Genomic DNA, 21,552 nt, shown 5'->3' on the forward strand with positions numbered 1-21,552 from the left:
GTCGGCATTAATATATCCAATCGCTGACAAATTACAAAAGAATTAAGTAAAACGTGCTTTGTTTGTTTCTAGTTTATGACGATCTTTGACGAACACCGAGTACGCTTTGTTATTTTGTTGGACAGTGTGTAACACTTCTATGAACGTCTATTTGGGATATAACTTTGTAAGCCAGTGTGAGACGAACTTAAACAAATGAGATTTGAATGAAACAAATTCTCGGCAAAAAGTTAATTTGGTGCAACTTTAAATAAACGTCGATAAGACGTTGGTTGAATCAACGTTGCGGGTGTGACGTTGAATAGACGTCGGTTGAATCAACGTTGCGGGTGTCACGTTGAATAAACGTCGATAAGACGTCGGTTGAATCAACGTTGCGGGTGCAGCGTTGAATAAACGTCGGTTATGCGGTCGTTGTAACAACGTCTTTTTTTGACGTTGTATCAACGTTGATATCGCGTCGGTTGAAACAACGTTGTGGAAACGACGTTGAAAAGACGTGGATGATGCGACGTTGCATTCATGTCGAAGGGCAACGTTGAAAAGACGTTGAATTTACGTCCGTTGAATCGACGTTGTAGACCCGACGTTGATTAGACGTTGAATATTTGGTTGCGACGTCGCGACCAGAATTCAACATCTAATCAACGTTGAAAAGGCGTCGTGTGCCCACTGGGTGACGTTTGCATAGTTAAGCTGGTGTTATTACAAACACTAACTTAACTTACGCAACTCATATGAACATCGAAAAGACGTTTTAGTTTGTTTTGTTTTTCACAATTTTTCGAATGTGACAGCTTTCTCAAAAATAGCAACCTTGGGAGTTTTAAATTTATCTAGTGAAAAAGTGACACTTTCATCAAAATGTTTTTAAATTTTATTGTTTTTATTATTAATTTTATTGATTTTATAAAAATAGGAAAAAATAATAGACGACTAAATGCCAAATGTGCTTTGCTGCGCTTGGCTTGCAACCCTCTCTTCGCTTCGCCCCAGAATAATCATTTTGCTTTATATATTCTTATATATTTTTAAAGTTTAATCTTTAACCCCTTTTAGCCACATACTAGTCTTAAATATACACTTGTTTTGTGTTCATGGTTTATTATAGCCTCAAAGCATTTTAAACGTTTAAAATGCACGATTTATTTCTTATTTTTTATTACCACCGTTAAACATTATGGTTAAAGGCTTAAGTAAGGGTCATTTTGTGATATGAATTCTTTACTCTAGGTTTTCTGGGTGAACTTTTAAGTGTATTAGCTCTTCGCTTGCTGTTAAGCACCTGCGTTTAAGCGCTTAATTTGAATGTTTATCGCTGCGTTACTCAAGTAGTCTCTATAATAATAACACTCGTCATCTGTGTATTCAAAATGGTAGACAGATCCCGCGTTAGATTTCATGAAATAATGACTCCTTATTTTTTTAATAAAACATTTCAGATAAAAGGTGTCTTTTTAAAAAAATCAGTTAATTTGGTAATGGTGATAATTATATCTTCTTCATAAAATACTATATTATGAAAAACACAGTCTTTTTTCATATGTTTTATTTTTAGTGCTATATACGTATACAACAGCTTGTAAGAATATTAAAAAAAACAGGAAAATGCTTCTACAATTCCACAAAATAGAACAAATAAGTAAATATAATTACAAGACACTTAACTATGGTAGTTCTTGCCTTGCAGCATGTACGGCACAGCCGGTGCTTGGTATCACAATTGGCAATGAATAAATATATGCTACTTTTTTCTGGTATATTTTAATAAGTGTGGGAAATGTCACCAATAATTTCATTTCTTGGTCAATTTCTATGTAATAGCTGGTACTTGATAAATGTGAGAATATGTTAAAATTACATATATTATCCAGTTGCCATAGGTGACCAAATCTAGTATTATAATAATATGTGCAAAAAATAAATTGTTCAAAACTTATAGATCATCACATATGAGATATTGTGAATCTATCTCGTAATAGCCGTATTTTGTCTGTGTGTCCGCGAGAGCCGTGTCCCGTAACGGAAACACGAAATTTTTAAAATGTGCACCAATACCAAATGCGATATATTTCTGTCCACTTTGTTGCAACGGGTTAATTTAAAGGACGGGCGACCCCGTGGATTTTTCTACGGGCTAACGACTAGTCTCTTTAATAATAGCCGTATTTTGTCTGTGTGTCCGCGAAAGCCGCTTCCCGTAACGGAAATACGAAATTTTTAAAATGCGCATCAAAACCAAATGCGATATATTTTTGTCCACTTTGTTGCAACGGGTTAATTTAAAGGACGAGCGACCCCGTGGATACTTCCACGGGCTAACGACTAGTATTAAAATATTAAAGGTCTCTGAGTCAAAGATAGTAGATGCTAGTAGCAGTAAGCGAAATCCACTGACTCTTTCACGCGCTATCATATAGTATTCTCAAAATTGAATATATTGGACTTTCTTCTTATATTGCGAATTCCTAATAAGAAAGAATTTGTTATTCATTTATTATCGTACGTATATTATCCAATCTCCATACGTAACCATATTTGATTTTTCCACATACTCGTCACACACTTTTATGTTGTCGAAACCAATGTACCATAGCTCTTTAAATGAAATATGAATGGGATATTTATACAAATGATTAGACAGGTCCCCCGTGTAACCATAGTAGCCACCCCCTGCAGCATTGCCATTGTTTCCCCACTCACTGCAACGTCGTGATAAATGCGATGTGTCATCTGGATACATTTGGAAAGAGTTGCAAACAGCATATTGTGTTGACGTTGAACCTTTCATCCAACTAAATGCATTAACCATTTCAGAGGTATACAAAGATCTTGTATGCAAAGTGCGACCTGGCTTATCTGTGTAACAGTAGAATCTTATCTGTTTTACTCCAATATACGTAAATACGTTAGAAAAGCCACTATTGCTAGACATATATTTCGTGAAGCCAGATGTTGCGACATCGTTTAATATGTCGGTTTGATTGTTGCTGATATCACCATGTACTCCATTGCGAACAGTGTAATTAGCAATCACAACCCAGCCACCTGGTAAAAGGAAACATGTACAGGATAACCATGTTTAGAAAAGCAAGAAAATAACATTTCTTTTTTTAAGCACACATTGTTGCTAATTGTACTATATTATTTCCAGAAAATTTATAAGCAACGTCAGATGAGGAAAGTACACTTTTAGCATGTGCGATCGAGAATGAAATTTAAGAAGATCTATCTGAAATTAAACAGAGAAACAAACAACAACGCACCATTATCTGTCTCCATATCGCAGTAAACCTTTGCTGTAGTCAACTTGTCCACGACTCCATAAATATAGAAGAAGCCAGATTTGACTGGTGGACAGTAATTCTTGATTTCTATGCATGTCCTAAGTGCCAAGATGTGTGATTGACCAGCTAAAATGCGTGATTTGTAATGAGTAAGAGCTCCACAAAAACAATTTACATTTAAATTTATTCTTTTGCATCGGTGTAAAGTAATGCGATAATTCAGTATCACAAAAATGGTGGCTGATTAATGTTGTCAGATTAGACAATGTAATTCCGACACAGTTTAACTACTTTTGTCCAAAATAGTACAATAAAATATAATAAAAATAATGCAGCACAAACCGAAGTGTTTGCATTCATCATCTGGAATCTGAAAAAAGGGTAATAAACCTTAAAAACAACGTTACAAAAAAAATTGTGCGTTTATCAGAAAATTAATTTATGCAGAAAATACGACTTCAAAATTATAGTATTGGGTTGGGAATTCCACAGAACATTCTTTTCAAGATTATTTCCTTAAATATCACTGTAAGAAGTAAATTTTTATTATATCACTTACCCAAAGTATGAAGTACTCATCTGAGGTGCGATCAATTATTCCGTAATAAGTTACTAAAATATATAAAAAAAATTGAAGAAATCACGATAGAAGCATTAGTCAAGCAAGCGTTCATGAATTATTTTTTAATATTTACAGATTAATATCGTATTGTAAATAAAGTAAGAATTTCAATGCTCGTTGACAAGTCGGGAATGGTAGGTGAGTTTCAATTTACTTAATAATTTGGTGCCATCCTATTTTGCTTTTTTCATCACTAGGAGCGATAATATCAGTGAATCTTATTAAGAATGAAACCATGAATCCAAAAATAAACAAAAATGTAATACCAAAAAGGTATCAACTGTTAGTTTTGAAAGGAAGTTTGTTGGTTAAGATAACGAGATTTTAGGACTAACTTCTCCTTATAATTGATTAGCTGCATTGACTACATCTAGAACATCTAAACTTGTAAAAATTTGTTTTAGTTCAAAACTAGAAACTAATAGCCTCGGCTTAATCTGGTCTCTTGCAGAACACAAAGTAAAACCATCTAGCGGATTTCGGGGAAGTCGATGATGCTATAACTGTGGGAAAACTGTCAATTATATTTTTAATTTCAGCTATAAGTCAAATTTATTTCTATTTCCATTCAATCCCCTTCGTATTTAGCTTAGGTTCCATCGCCGTAACGGCTATATCGACCTGAGAACCCAATCTTTTTTTGACATTTTATTTGAATGTTTTTCTTATAAATAAATTGTTCTTGTGCTGTAAAAATATTTCGCCACTAACTACAAAATATCTCTTTCTGGAATATACCTTCAATTTTTGTAGCGTTTACATATTGCTAAATAAAATTTTCATAGTAAAACCAGAAACACCAAAAACCTTTAAATCCTTTCGGATTTCAACACAAACATTTGAAAAACGCAATCAAAGCTGATGTCTTCAAGGAATTTACATCCAATTTATGGACAAACAACTTTTAATTCTGCTCTCAAAAACTTACGCATAAATCTGGTTGGGACAAATATTCCGAAATTCCTATAAATCGAATTCTCATAAAAAATTTTTATAGCTAAAATTGAATCAACCAAATTAAGTTAAATAAGTTCTTTTCAACAAAACTCGAAAAGCGCATTCTATGCTAATTCTGGTTTCTACATGCAGCAATATCAACGTCGCAGGCAAACACAAAAAGACATTGCTGCTCCACTGCCTTTTATATGTTGATATTTTCCCTACCTGGTTTTTATTTTTATCCTGGTATAGCTAGTCACACTCAATTAATTATGACCTTGCTTCCATATTTAAAAGAACCCATTATCTGCTACGAATACTTTTTTTTATTACAGTTAACTCCGGTAACTCGAACTTCCAAGGGACCAGAGAAAACAGTTCGACTTAACGAGTATTCAACTTAAGCGAAGCTCTCGTTAATTCGAACTTAGACAAAAATGAGATATTAGTTCGAGTTAAAGCGAGTTAAGGATAAAAGTGTATGGTAGACATTTTAAAAAAACCATACCTTATAATTTAAAAGAGCACTGTAACTTGTAAGGAAGTCACTTTTGTTACGTGCAAGAATATATTTATTTTCTAATCTTTTTTCCATTTCTCCAGCTATCCATACGACGCTTTAAAATTTGCAAGATAAAAATCTTAGCTAACTGAATAGCCTTCTCTTTTATTATATTGCCATCAAAAGAAACATTTTGCATCTTTTGTAAAGAAAACCATTTAAGAACAACTTTTTGGTTACATTACATATCAGTATTCATTTTCCGAACAATTATTTTCTACTTAGACACTAAAATGTTCGAGTTATCCTAAAAAATTAACTTAGGGGGTCCTAAAAATTGTTCGAGCAAACGAATGTTCAAGTTATCCGGGGTTCGAGTTAACGAGTAGTTTTTATAAGGAAGTATTAAGAAATGTGCAAGGGACCGTAGAAAACAGTTCGAGCTAATAAAAGTTCGAGTTACCAGGAGTCTGTAAGAAGTATTTAAAACTTTACCATCGAATGTAACATCACCAAACACAATTTCATTTGATTTTGGAGCAGTTGCCAAATCTGAATAGCTGTAAGATTTTGCCATGACTACAGTTGATGCTGTAAAAAGTCGATTCCATGTAACTGGTGATGTATAGAATAATTTTCGTTCATTTTGTCTTTTCTTGATCAATACATTGTGACCATTCATATCTTTTCCAAAGACAGTATCCGTGATGTTGTCATAAGCAATGATATTTCGAAGTTGTGGTGTATATCCTATACAAAGAAGAAATGTCTGGTCTGTGTATCTGTTACAAGCAAGGACGATTATTTTCAAATATATATTATGTCTATCAGTTAGGAAACATCCGTTTACATCTTTAGTTAACTAAAAACAAGTCACGCGATGAGATGAATTATTTGCATCCGCTCCAATAAAATTATATGGAAAATATAAAGCGCCATAACTTTTCATTGCCGTAGATTTTAACAACATGTAGTGCAATTTTAATACTTAAACAACCTATTTTCAAAGGTTTAATTATATCTCCAACAAAATTGTTTTTGAGGAAAGAAGAAATTAATTTTAAGAGGTTTTTGGAGGTAAATAATTATGTAGGTTTTTTGGAAAGTGTAGTTAGTACTTTACAATTCCTAAATACACACTAGTCGGTAGCCTGTAAATAAGTCCACGGGTTTGCCCCTCCTTTATATATCGCATTTCGTGTCTCTGTAACATGACTTTTTCTTGCGCACAGACAGACAGACGGAATACGGCTATAATTAAGTAAGTAACGGGAAGTTTTAACGTCCTAGGGGATTCCATTCTTGCGGTTGGCTCTTCCTCCCCTCTGACTGTAACTATGTTACATTACCGCCAGAGATACGTATAGCAATGCTCTAACGTGCTTGCCTGCCACACAAGCCGGTTAGCGGCCAGTGGATGGCACTAAATGGGCGGACAACACTGCATTTAAAGTGTGCCGGAGTAAGGAGTCGAACCTGAAACGTTATGATTACAAGTCGAATGCCACTACACCATCTCCTTGCTATTATTAAAGAGGTATCAGACTTTCTTTGCCGAAAGTTCTTTGTACAAAATTAAAACCTTTGCGTTTACATACAGATGGACGACAACTTCTTGCTTTTAATAATGACCATAAGATGGGAGGAAATACAAGCAACTTCCTGTTATCATAAGCAAAGGGGATAAAGTAATTTTTTCTCGAAAACGATCCTTGTCTATAAAATACATTTCGGCAAAGGATAGTTCAATATACAACACACAAAAAACGTCATTTGGTGACACAACTCACTTGAAAACCTCTTCAGATCTGAGTTGTAATTTACACAACGGGATTGTCTAAATAAAAAATATATTTTATAATTAATTGTTAAAATCTGTAAAAAAATCTATCTAAAACTAATTAATTTGCGGATCGCAGTATCTACGTATGAGGCTAGCATTAGAGTGCCACTGGCGCTAGCTGCTTCACAGGTCCTTTGCTGTATGAAACAAGTCCAAGACCCTCCAAGACCCTGCATTTTAAATTTGAACATTCCCCGCTTGCAATTGCAATCTGTTTATCGGATATGTCTATTAGGCGGACTGTTTTGTTTGTCCCGACATATTCTTTATTCACATGTACGTATTCTTTTACGTAGACTTACTTACGTAGAATTTTAACGTAAAGAACGCGAGAAAATTTCATCTGATGTAATCAATTTTTAATATGACGGCGGCGTTTAACAAGCGTCATCTTTTGGCTACAAACGTCATTTTACGACCACGTAAACACAACTAAAGTTAAAATAACAAGTTTTATGCCCTCCTGTAACAAAGCGAGCAAGATGTTTTGGTATATCATCTTCTTGATTGTCAAAAATGTTTAGAGGGCATACACCTTTTTGTAGCTCTATTACATTGGTTATAGTTGCAAGTTGAATCTGTTTTTTATTCATAGGGTTGTGTCCTTCATATCTGTTTTAAATACAAAATAGATAAAGATAAAAAACATCCACTGCTGATAACAGATAAAATTGAAAAGTTTGTCATCAACAGATTTGAGAAGCTTTGACAAACGAAATCAGACACATGTTGTCAGTGTCTACTCACTCCTCAATAACTGAAACTGTTTTGTTACTAGCTGAATTTGTGTATTAGAAGCATAAGTTACAATTTTTAAACCACTTTGATAGCTGTTATTTTTTTTGAAAATCGCGTTTATTTTGGTAGAAAAAATTGAACAAAAGTATTGCTAAACATGGCTTAAGTAGCATTATTGATCAGTGAAGCACAGAACCATGCTGCCATTCCAAAATAGTTGTATTTCACAAGAACCTCTACTTGCATCATTTTCTTTCTTTTGACACGGAAAAACAAAACAAAAAGAAGTGTGTGAAAAACATTGATACGTCTTGTTACTTCATCAGTTTTATTGACGGTATTCCTACACACCCTGAAGAAAAGTGATTTATTAAAACAAGCTCTTCCTGTGGTCGTAAAAAGATTTATTTTATGTAACCTTATTACGTGTATGGTTTGCAGAAGCGCTGTACATGCTCACTGATTAACTTCGTTTTTATTTTCGACAAAATTTGACACAAAAAAATAAAAGCGGCGTGTTCAAAGTGATGGTGACGTCTGGACAGGCCTTCCACAGTCAGTTGAGCAAAATAATACAGAAATACAGGACAGAAAATGGTTTAAAAAATTGGCAATACAGAACAAAAATTTACAAAAATACAGAATTTAGTGTGAAAATAAAGGACATTTTTAACAATTCCGAGAAATAAAGGCAAAAATTTCCTTGGTATCCAAAACAACAACAACATAATAAACAGTACCAAGTCTAAAATTTATCATATAATTAAATAAAATTCAGCACATATAGAAATATCAGATCTACCTAATTTGTAATTTGTATAAAATTTATCAATCAGCTTAACAAGGTTAGAACAAAAAACAAGGAAATGTTATATTACGTGAAAAATTTCAGGAATACAGGACATACAGGACAATTAATCAAAATACAGGACAATACAGGACACTTTTGCCAAATACAGTACAATACAGGACGTGTGGGAGGCCTGTCTGGATGGTGTTATATCGCTAACTTAAAACGATCCTAGACCAAAATTAACTGCATTATTTGCGCGACATCTAGCACAGTAAACAAAAAACATGCTGAATATAATGGTGATATCCAAATTCCGATTATCTTTTCACCTTAAAGTTTCATTTTAGCCCAAGTAGATTATTCAAAGCAGAGATTTATTTAAATTCTAAACTAGTTTAATAATCAGTATTAAGTTTTTTGAGTCTTTTAAACTAATTTAACTCCAGATGATGCTTTATATAGCTACATAGAGGAATCTTTAAAAGATGTACCTTTCAAAACTTAAAATCTTTCACGTTGGTATTTGTTGTGCTCTGCTTCAACTTGAATTTTGTCAAGTACACTATTGATGTTTAATCAGTCAAAAAATTTCTGTAATTTCAACTTTTTGTATATGGTTAGATGAAGTAAAATGATTAATTCTTGATATAACATATACAATCTCCTTGAAACTTTTCTGCATGAAAACAACTTGAATCCCGGAAGTAGTTAAATCTAGCTTTTGCCTCAGCTAATTAAGCTAGTGTTTATAATACGTACCTTCTTCTTAATAGTCTATTATGCTTTAGCGAGCTAAAATTGACATTGAGCTTTTGCAAGTTAGCCGCACTGTCAAGACTAATATATTTTTGTAATAAGTGGAGATTTCAAATTCAATCTGCAAACAAAATAGTATTGATTTATGAAATTATTAAAATTATGTTCCAACTTATAAAATAAAAAAGAATTTACCTTCGTGTATTGCTGCATACAAAAAGTTGTTTGCCGTTTGACAAAATCGTGATATCTTTTAAAGAAGGGTGACTGGAAGCACTTCGTTGTTCTATAAATTGTTAAGTTACTTAAATTAAAAAAACTATGAAAATTGACCAAGCAACTTTTTATCTATGATTTTATATACAAAGGTTTAAAGATTGTAGAATTTGGTAAGCGAACTTCAAGATACAAGGTGAAATTGTATTGTACATTATTCTGTGATTATTCCTGAGGCGATGCACAAATAACAAGGACGATGATATTAATTTCGCCGGCCTAAAATAATCTTGGACTCGTTAAGCTGGCATTAACTTTGCTATTTACTTAATTTTATATTATGATTTCACATTTTACCGTAGAATAAATACAAATCTATAGCCTTTTAATGTTGCGCAATCTAGAATTATTATACTATGTTATACTATGTTATACGGGCGTCGTGCGATTAACTGGTGTGTAATCTAAAAAATGTTGGTAGCTAGTTTTCATGTTGGTAATAGAGAAGATTGTGAATGTATAATTAATTATAGGTTTTAAAATTTGTTGGTATACATTTAATACATTGAATTTCTTTAGTAAAGTTTTGTCACTATAAATCTTATTGCATGTTTTTATTTATCTTATAATATTACAATTACAACTTTTTCAATTTGTAGCGCACCAAACAATGTTTGCATAATTTGTATTACAGTGTACGAAAGAAAAATACGTGTGGAACAAATTCTATCTAACACAACAAATTTTGCTTTAAAAAAAGATGCTAATATTCTTTGCGAGTTTTTCTTTTAAGAGATTTATGTGTTGTCTCCAAGTAAGATTTTCATCAAGAACAACTCCTTAGAATTTTATGGATTTTGCTCTATTTATATTTACATTATTAATAGCGAATCAATAAGTATTAATGGTATATCTTTTTTTTTTCGTTTTGTCTATGAAACAACAATGTAAACCATTCTGCCATATTGGAGAGTTCAATATTCACTGTGTAAAATAGTGTTTTTATATCTTCATGCGCAAAAAAAGATGGGTATTTTCTTTGAATAAAATTGAATATAAGATTTGTGTACATCATTCACGTATATGAAGGAGAATAAAAGTGATCCTATTATTAAACCTGTTGAACTCCACAAATAACTGTTCTGTATGATGATTGTATGATCTAAAATGTCTTTCGTTACTTCATGAACAATTTTAACGATCAAACCTGCTTTCAATACATTCTAAATAAGATTAATCACCTTTCAACTTGTGATTAGGAATATCATAAGTTCTTTTTAAAGTCGTGCCAGTTGAATCAGGTGTCGCAGAGACGATAGGCGAATCCACTGTCGTCGAAGAATGAGCCATTTGCTGTCCATCTGGTAAATTGATTCTGCTTTCTTTAATTTCAAGTCTTCTCGTCTTGTTGCACTCTTCCAATATCGTCTCAGTTGCAGTCACTCTAGCACATTTTCCACTTTCATGGAGCAAGTTATGTGGTATTGCTCTGAAGTACGAGCATAAAAGATCAAGCACCAGTCCATCATTTGATGGGTTTGTATTTAGACATTTGGAAGTGTCACCAGATAATACATAAAAGCCTAAAAACCAATAAGTTAACTTAAACCAAAAAAAGATATTTTAACAAACCCCGCTATTTTTTAATTCTCCGCCACGGTGAAGGGTGTTGTTCGACAATGTCGCGTTTCACTTTTTTTTAAAAAAACAACAATTTTTCGTCTTCTTGTAAACCTTATTTTTAATCATGTGCGTTACTTGCATCACTACTCTATTTTATTTTAGAGAGTTGTTACCCCAATTTTGAAACTATAACTGGTATCTTTACAAAAAAGACACTATTCAAAGCGCCATGTGTTTGCGCCATGTAAGAGTTCTGACAGTTTTAAGTTTACAGAATAGACAAAGACAAAAATGTTCCCACATGTTATTTATTGTTAAAAACGAATGTAATGACGGATTTTTGCTACATTTAAATACGCTAAATTTGACCGCCACGCTTCTTATCGATGAGATGCTAGATAAATACCTGAATATATCATATGCCATACTGGCTACAGACAGCACATCATATGAAAAATTCGTGTAGAAGTTATTACATAAATATTTGATAGCAGTCAAAGTAACAAGAAGGGTATTGTAGACAAGTCGATGGAATAACACATGTTATGAGGAAATACTTAATACATTTTAAAAGCTTGTAAGATTTCACAAATTTAACGTTTAAAACATTGACAAAATAATTTTGTTGATAATATATAAACACTAACTCTAAATATATTTGGAGGGGAAAATGATGCAACTCCGTCACCAAAAAACCCTTCCTACTGCCTCGTGATAAATATAAAATGCCAAAAAATTATGGTGAAGAAACACTTCTTATAATTTTTGCAATAAATTTTGAGGTATACCGTTTCAAAGTTTGAAAGGTGATGATTTTTTTAATTATTTTTAGTGGGTTTTACGACAGTCAAGAATTTCTTGGTATTTGTTAGTGCCTCCAGCCTTTTTTTGCTTTTAAGAGATAAAGCCAAATATAAGTATAAAATTGAGTTACGTAGAACTAAGAAACTCTTTTTACCTATCCCATACTGTAGATTTGTCGATGTGGTAAATATTTTTTCTTCTTTTTTCACACTGGATATATTATTTGCAAATCCAGTGTACAATAATGCTGACATGATTGCTGTTTTCCTGGAAACTGTGCCCTTAACTCTGAAATATATCTTCATGTCGATAATTGACCTCATGTAAAATCGATCGAACTAAAGATTAAAAAAAACACATCAAAACAAAATGACAATTCATATAAAGATTCGTCGTGATATAAGAAACACTATAATAGTACAGATCCTTACTGTTATCTTTGCTTCGCGTGTTGAATAAATCACACTTGTCGCTTCTATACTCTGGTCTTCGTACTTTACTTCATAAGCCTCTAACATATCTTCGTGGGCTAACAGTAAATGCACATTTTCCAAATCGACATTGCAAGCGTCACTTGTCTTCATTGACAGTGAGACAACATAACTCCTGAGAAACAGATTATGATATATGATGAATTCAATTTTACCGACAGAACTCTCACAGTTTGAAAAATGCAAGATTTTTTAAATATGCGGAATTAACTTTCGCGGGTAAGAAATGTAACGCATATGCATGTAACGCATTATCTGTACTTGTGTCTTCATCATTTTATTTAGCTTCATAACGGGTATGACATTACACCTTGGTGGCGCAACGTTTAAGAAGAGCCTAAATAAAATTTTTTTAAATATCCTTATTAGACATTTCAAAGTTATATTTTATCTCATTTAGCCAGGTAATTTTGCACGTCTAAATCCTGATCTTTATTACAAAGCTTAGGTTCCATTTTCTTAACATTTGTAACATGAAGTAGATGACGTCATCTAAGTACTTGTGCCATTTTTGTGGCAACACGACGTCTTCTTCATTTCTTCAGTGATTTTACCTATAACTAACGATATAAGAATGTTCATACCCTTTTACACTAACGCCGTCATGCTTCACTACAACAGCATCACAATCCCCACTTGGACGGGTTATGTTAAACAGTTTGAAGTCAATAACTGCAAACGCGTCATTCGAATATTTTGATACAAACCATATATCTGATTGGTCGTTGGCGCCCATATCTGTTGCCTTAAAAAAAGTTGGTGATTTTATCCTATTTTCATCCACTTAATTTTAAAACCGATTTCGTTCATTTGCTAAAATAACCTTTAAGGCCTTTTTGATACGAAAAATGGTAGCTTGAAATGCAAACACACCGCAAAAGGAAATGCTCATGAAGTATTGGAAATGATTTTATATCTAATTAGAACAATACTTCAATTAATGAAAACATTTTTTACGAAAGTACGAAATTTAATGTAAATATTCCAAATAGAGGGATATAAAAAAGAAGCCCTGAATACAATACTGGAAGTTATTCTGCTATTCTTGTCCAGAACGCATGCGCTAAAATGTTTGTTCTATATGTGTGATTTTATATCGATTGCGGTTTCTTGTGTTTCTTTTACCGGAACGACGTGCGCGAATTAACGCCAGATGGAAACCTAGCTTAGGTGCATAATGAACTTTATTGAGAAAAATTGACATTTACATTTTCTGAATTTATTTCAAAGTGCACAAAAGGGGTAATAGAGCTGGAAATAATAGTACATTGATTTCTTGAGTTTCTTGTTGTAGTTTTTCCAGCCATATCTAACGATTTTCATATATTCGAAAAATAGGTACACAGACGTCCTTTCACTTTGTGAGGACGGGGCAGAGTTTGTTGAAATACAATGGGAAATCAATAAATCTGGGACAGAACAAAGTAGCAAAAAGAAATAACAGTAAAGTAAATCTTATGATAAATAATGTTTACCACGTGCGATTTTTTATTTATTAAATCTGCAATATTCAGGGAAGACTGCGCAAAATTTGTTTCGATCCGAAATATTTAAAGAACTATGGAGATGAATAATTTCGAAAACATAGGTATGCTAAATGTACATACACTAATTTCTCCAAAAAAAACTACTGCATTAACAAAGAAGCACTATTGCAAAGTAAAGCAAATGCGAGAAGATGCTGTCTTCGTAAACAACATCAAGATGTAGCTGGGTGTTGCAAAGAAACTTGGAGTAAATTAGAAGGTTTAATTTATAGAGTGTAAGAAGATTTATTCGAAATATCATAGCCAGGACTTTGTTGAAATTTATAAAAAGCATTACGATAGAAATACAGCTACAGATGTTCTCCCTCATCGATTATGGTCTCTGTGTTGGCATGTATCAAGCAACCAAGTGGTCGATAATGCTGTTCGTTTATGATCGCGTGAATCGTGCAATGAATTAAATACCTGGTATTTGCTTTGTAAATGGATGGATAGTTTTTATCAGAGAAAACAAAAATAGCTCCTTTTTATTAGGTCTCAGAAGCTTAGCCTCTATTCCAAGAACTTTTTCTTCTTAGAATGTTTCAACTTGTTTTATATGCTGTTTCCAATAAATATTTTCTTAACACAAATATTTTAGGGCAATTTTTGGTTTAATCTTTTTTGTACAATTTTTCACAAAAATTTCGCTGTGTTTTTGCGAAGATAATTTAAAGTAAAACTTTTGACTGGAATTGTTGTTTAATAATCAATCTTGAGCATCTCTGTTATAAAGAGATCATAGTTCTAATAATCAATCTTGAGCATCTCTGTTATAAAGAGATCATATTTCTAATAATCAATCTTGAGCATCTCTGTTATAAAGAGATCATAGTTTTAGGAGATACTCTAAATTAGGACTTCGAAATTATGTCGGCTATAGGGACGTTTTATTTGAATAAAATCTGTTGCTAGGTGGACTTACTGTAAATGTTAGCGCATAATGTCCGAAAACAAGGTGCGGCAAGGTTTCGAACGTCTCTATGATTGAGCTGTTAAGCTTTGTGACTTCATTTCTTATAAACTTTCTTTCAACAGGTACTGTAGCGCCGTCATGTTCTACAGTCGTTTCCACAATTATTTGACCGGATTCAACATTGGGATGACTCATGTTAGTAAATGCAAATATTTTCATCTGGTCATTTGTTCCTTTATATTCACGAAATGTGACATATACTGTATAAGTGTTTCCCATTACCCATTCAACAGGAGTTCCAGGAACAGGATGATTTATTGGTGGCCCTGAAATCACATTATTATCATGTTATTTTAATAAACACACTTTGCGAAAATAAAAATTGTAATTAATTGCCTAAATAATTTTCTATCTGTCGTTTCCGCACAAAACGTAAAAAAAAGTTGAAATCGATCTTACTTTCCCTGGAACGGAAAGGGAAGGAAAGGTTTTCACTTACATGCATACTTTTAAAATACGCATGCTCAATTTTTTTGAAGTTTAAAATAGATAGAATATTTATACAGACCTTAAAATTTTCTCTCTTAACAAAAATTTTAAATATTGCTGCATGCATTTTTCTGCATACTTGACGCGACAGGAAAATTGATGCACCAATAATTTATTACTACCATTTTATTTCTTTCATATCACACTGTACCAAGTTTAGTTTGGAAAACCTATCAAAAGTTTCGATTCGATCATTATTTGCTTTGCTTTGTTAAGAGTCGTAGACAGTAATCACATACGAAAAAAAGCATAGGATTCTTTGTGGAAAATTTATTGTCTCGTTTGTTGTGGTAAAAAAATGAGAGAAAATTATAGGAGTTCTAAAATGTCTAATAAATCTGTAGCAATGATTACAAGCCATACGCAACGATAATATAAGCATACTAGCCGGTGGCTCGTGGAAAACTCCACGGAAAGTCATGGACGTAACAAGACTTTTTCTCGCGCACAAACAGGCAGAAGGAATACTGCTATTATTAAAGAAATAATATAAATAACTTACTCCAATAAAATCCATAATAGTACGGGGAGCTAGAATATACATATTTGTATCTGTAGTTTGTGCAGAAGCAGCTATTAGGATCAGTACTAAAGGCGTATATTTTTGCGTCTTGATCTAATTGATTGTGACAGAATGTACAACAGTCATCATTTGATACTAGCCCTTTATAAATGTACGCACTGCTGTAAGTACCCAGGTAGAAATTAACTCCCGTAATGATGCATCCTAAAAAGAGAACAGGATTTTCTTGATAAGAACTTGCAACTCACATGACACTAAGCATGGCTCAAATGAGAGAACTTTTTAACCATGTATCAAGAATATTACTTAAACTTGGCAACTCTTCTGACCTGTGTTCTTTTGTTATACCATGGGTATTTTAATTAGACGCAGCCTTGTGTAATTAGGCCTATAGTTTTGTGGTCTTTCCTTAAAAGCTACAGACAGAACTGTTTAATCATACCCATATAGCAATAGTAAAGTATTTACTTTGCTTCTCCAAAATAAAGGATTAACGTAAGCATACTTTAAGCCTAATTGTGTTTCTCGTATAAGCATATCCCAGCCTGATTCCGGTTTCTCACTCGGTTTTCAAAAACAACATGTTTATCCGTCAAAATTGGTAATTTTAGAAATAAGTACTGTCTCCTTCTGTTCTACTTCCTAAATTAGTGTTGTTTTTTCCTTGAAAAGATCGATTGTATTTTAGAAACTTTATCTGAAATAATTACGTTTTTAAAAATGAAGACTACTGACGAATATCAAGTAATCGTGACTGCAAGACTACTGACAAATATCAAGTAATCGTGACTGCAAGACTACTGACAAATAATAAGTAATCGTGACTGCAAGACTACTGACAAATATCAAGTAATCGTGACTGCAAGACTACTGACGAATATCAAGTAATCGTGACTGCAAGACTACTGGCGAATAATAAGTAATCGTGACTGCAAGACTACTGACAAATATCAAGTAATCGTGACTGCAAGACTACTGACGAATATCAAGTAATCGTGACTGCAAGACTACTGACGAATAATAAGTAATCGTGACTGCAAGACTACTGACGAATATCAAGTAATCGTGACTGCAAGACTACTGACGAATATCAAGTAATCGTGACTGCAAGACTACTGGCGAATAATAAGTAATCGTGACTGCAAGACTACTGACAAATATCAAGTAATCGTGACTGCAAGACTACTGACAAATAATAAATAATCGTGACTGCAAGACTACTGACAAATATCAAGTAATCGTGACTGCAAGACTACTGACGAATATCAAGTAATCGTGACTGCAAGACTACTGACGAATATCAAGTAATCGTGACTGCAAGACTACTGACAAATAATAAGTAATCGTGACTGCAAGACTACTGACGAATATCAAGTAATCGTGACTGCAAGACTACTGACGAATATCAAGTAATCGTGACTGCAAGACTACTGACAAATATCAAGTAATCGTGACTGCAAGACTACTGACGAATAATAAATAATCGTGACTGCAAGACTACTGACAAATAATAAGTAATCGTGACTGCAAGACTACTGACAAATAATAAGTAATCGTGACTGCAAGACTACTGACGAATAATAAGTAATCGTGACTGCAAGACTACTGACGAATAATAAGTAATCGTGACTGCAAGACTACTGACAAATAATAAGTAATCGTGACTGCAAGACTACTGACGAATAATAAGTAATCGTGACTGCAAGACTACTGACGAATAATAAGTAATCGTGACTGCAAGACTACTGACAAATATCAAGTAATCGTGACTGCAAGACTACTGACGAATAATAAGTAATCGTGACTGCAAGACTACTGACGAATATCAAGTAATCGTGACTGCAAGACTACTGACGAATATCAAGTAATCGTGACTGCAAGACTACTGACGAATAATAAGTAATCGTGACTGCAAGACTACTGACAAATATCAAGTAATCGTGACTGCAAGACTACTGACAAATATCAAGTAATCGTGACTGCAAGACTACTGGCGAATAATAAGTAATCGTGACTGCAAGACTACTGACAAATATCAAGTAATCGTGACTGCAAGACTACTGACGAATATCAAGTAATCGTGACTGCAAGACTACTGACAAATATCAAGTAATCGTGACTGCAAGACTACTGACGAATAATAAGTAATCGTGACTGCAAGACTACTGACGAATATCAAGTAATCGTGACTGCAAGACTACTGACGAATATCAAGTAATCGTGACTGCAAGACTACTGACGAATAATAAGTAATCGTGACTGCAAGACTACTGACAAATAATAAATAATCGTGACTGCAAGACTACTGACAAATAATAAGTAATCGTGACTGCAAGACTACTGACGAATAATAAGTAATCGTGACTGCAAGACTACTGACGAATAATAAGTAATCGTGACTGCAAGACTACTGACAAATATCAAGTAATCATGACTGCAAGACTACTGACGAATATCAAGTAATCGTGACTGCAAGACTACTGACGAATATCAAGTAATCGTGACTGCAAGACTACTGACAAATATCAAGTAATCGTGACTGCAAGACTACTGACGAATAATAAATAATCGTGACTGCAAGACTACTGACAAATAATAAGTAATCGTGACTGCAAGACTACTGACAAATAATAAGTAATCGTGACTGCAAGACTACTGACGAATAATAAGTAATCGTGACTGCAAGACTACTGGCGAATAATAAGTAATCGTGACTGCAAGACTACTGACGAATAATAAGTAATCGTGACTGCAAGACTACTGACGAATATCAAGTAATCGTGACTGCAAGACTACTGACGAATAATAAGTAATCGTGACTGCAAGACTACTGGCGAATAATAAGTAATCGTGACTGCAAGACTACTGACAAATATCAAGTAATCGTGACTGCAAGACTACTGACAAATATCAAGTAATCGTGACTGCAAGACTACTGACGAATATCAAGTAATCGTGACTGCAAGACTACTGACAAATATCAAGTAATCGTGACTGCAAGACTACTGACGAATAATAAGTAATCGTGACTGCAAGACTACTGACGAATATCAAGTAATCGTGACTGCAAGACTACTGACGAATATCAAGTAATCGTGACTGCAAGACTACTGACGAATAATAAGTAATCGTGACTGCAAGACTACTGACAAATAATAAGTAATCCTGACTGCAAGACTACTGACAAATATCAAGTAATCGTGACTGCAAGACTACTGACGAATAATAAATAATCGTGACTGCAAGACTACTGACAAATAATAAATAATCGTGACTGCAAGACTACTGACAAATAATAAGTAATCGTGACTGCAAGACTACTGACGAATAACAAGTAATCGTGACTGCAAGACTACTGACGAATAACAAGTAATCGTGACTGCAAGACTACTGACAAATAAGAAGTAATCGTGACAGCAAGACTACTGACGAATAACAAGTAATCGTGACTGCAAGACTACTGACAAATAATAAGTAATCGTGACTGCAAGACTACTGACAAATATCAAGTAATCGTGACTGCAAGACTACTGACGAATAATAAGTAATCGTGACTGCAAGACTACTGACAAATATCAAGTAATCGTGACTGCAAGACTACTGACAAATAATAAGTAATCGTGACTGCAAGACTACTGACAAATAATAAGTAATCGTGACTGCAAGACTACTGACAAATATCAAGTAATCGTGACTGCAAGACTACTGGCGAATATCAAGACTTCTTGACTGCAAGACTACTGACAAATATCAAGTAATCGTGACTGCAAGACTACTGACAAATAATAAGTAATCGTGACTGCAAGACTACTGACAAATATCAAGTAATCGTGACTGCAAGACTACTGGCGAATATCAAGACTTCTTGACTGCAAGACTACTGACGAAGATCAAGTAATCGTGACTGCAAGACTACTGACGAATATCAGGACTTCTTGATAACAAAAATGCTGACGAATATCAAGGTGAAGCCTCTAGTTGACTCCAATTTACTAGCATCTTTTAAACATGTCCCCTGAAATATGAAAGGATTATTACTTCTGCTGGACCATGACAGAAGACATATTCGTAGGGGTTAAAACTTACTATTAATTGCGCTTATTATTTCATTTCGGGCGAAAAAATCCAACCCGATTTTAAGAAGCGCAATTGTTGTATATTAATTCAAAATTGGTCTCGCTTGCCTTTACTTTATATGTAGAGTACGTGTTGTAAGAGAGAATATAGAACAAGATCGTTAGAGCAACACAAACATAACTAAATCTAGTCGTCTATACCACAATATAGAATGATCGCTGACATTATGATAAAATTAAAAAATCTGTTAGCTCTATGCCAGAATAAGATTTTACGCTTGTCATAAAATCGGGCATAAAATCTCATGTCGTCTAAGAATTGTCACCGTACATCGACGTTTTATCCAACACAAATTTGAATTACTTGCGGGTGTGAGTTTCATGTCACCAACGTGCCAGCATACTGATGATAGCATTATATTTGGGGAAAAAAATTAAATCACCGCAAAACTCAATCCCAAATAAAGCATGCGTTGGTTAAGAAAAACAATAGAAGAGTAAATAAATAGTACAAAATAAAACTAACTGTTAACTAACCTTCCGCATGTTGTATCAAAAATAGAAAAAATTGCAGTCTCAGGTTGAAAAATTTCATCTTTTATATAAATAATGTCAAAAAATATTTGCTCTCACTTTGACGAGAAATTCACTGAGAAACTTTATATGTATGAATCTGATTTTTAATTAATTTAAATAAATAATTTCGTTTTAATTGAAAACAAAATCAGCAGAGATTTTGAAGCAAGCCAGCAGGGGTATCATAAATAAAATACATATTTGAATATGTATGACAAAAATGAATATTTATTTTTTTCATTAGTGTTGTTTGATTTTGTTTTCTGCTAGGCAACAGACCTGTGTTAGCAACCTCGTTACCACTACCACTGCACACTTAAAACGACTCTAGGTAAGAAAATCTGAGAACGAAGAAGGTTTTCAAATCATTTTAAATAATTCAAATATAAATAATGAAAATATGAATGATAATCAAAAATATTTAATTAATATCTGATTTGGCAGTATTTTTATGAAAATTATTATATTATAAATTGAGCAAGTTGCCGGAAAAACAATTTCTTAGAGAATTTCGCTTTACTTAAATTACACCTAGAAACGAACGGCAGGATGCTTTAAATCACACCTGCTCTCCAGGGGTTTTTTGCCTGGCGAAAGCGTTCTAAAAGCCCTATTATCCTAACAAATGCGCAACCATGGAAACTAAGAAACAGATTTTAGACTAAACATACATAATTGTTGTGTCCTATCGTAGAAAGGCACAGTTGTTCAAGTTTTTTTTTTTTTTTTTTTTGAAGCGCGTTAAACTTTTGAGAAAATTAATTTCAGGATA

General features: G+C 33.4%; 1 protein-coding gene across 1 annotated transcript; it reads right to left on the minus strand.

The window, feature by feature from the left end:
- Positions 1–1,289: 1,289 nt before the first annotated feature.
- LOC130630232 (uncharacterized) lies at positions 1,290–20,897 on the minus strand. Its single transcript, XM_057443641.1, has 14 exons — positions 20,742–20,897; positions 16,108–16,332; positions 15,066–15,382; positions 13,199–13,359; positions 12,555–12,729; positions 12,278–12,461; positions 10,938–11,279; positions 9,676–9,766; positions 7,141–7,187; positions 5,846–6,100; positions 3,847–3,899; positions 3,630–3,657; positions 3,267–3,413; positions 1,290–3,048 (listed from the first exon to the last, which is right to left on the minus strand). The coding sequence occupies exons 1-14, from the start codon at positions 20,797–20,799 to the stop codon at positions 2,498–2,500; spliced, it is 2,634 nt and encodes an 877-aa protein (XP_057299624.1). The 5' UTR covers positions 20,800–20,897; the 3' UTR covers positions 1,290–2,497.
- Between the last annotated feature and the right edge of the window lie 655 nt (positions 20,898–21,552).

Source organism: Hydractinia symbiolongicarpus, chromosome 2 (assembly GCF_029227915.1).
Source record: "Hydractinia symbiolongicarpus strain clone_291-10 chromosome 2, HSymV2.1, whole genome shotgun sequence".
Classification (NCBI taxonomy): domain Eukaryota; kingdom Metazoa; phylum Cnidaria; class Hydrozoa; order Anthoathecata; family Hydractiniidae; genus Hydractinia; species Hydractinia symbiolongicarpus.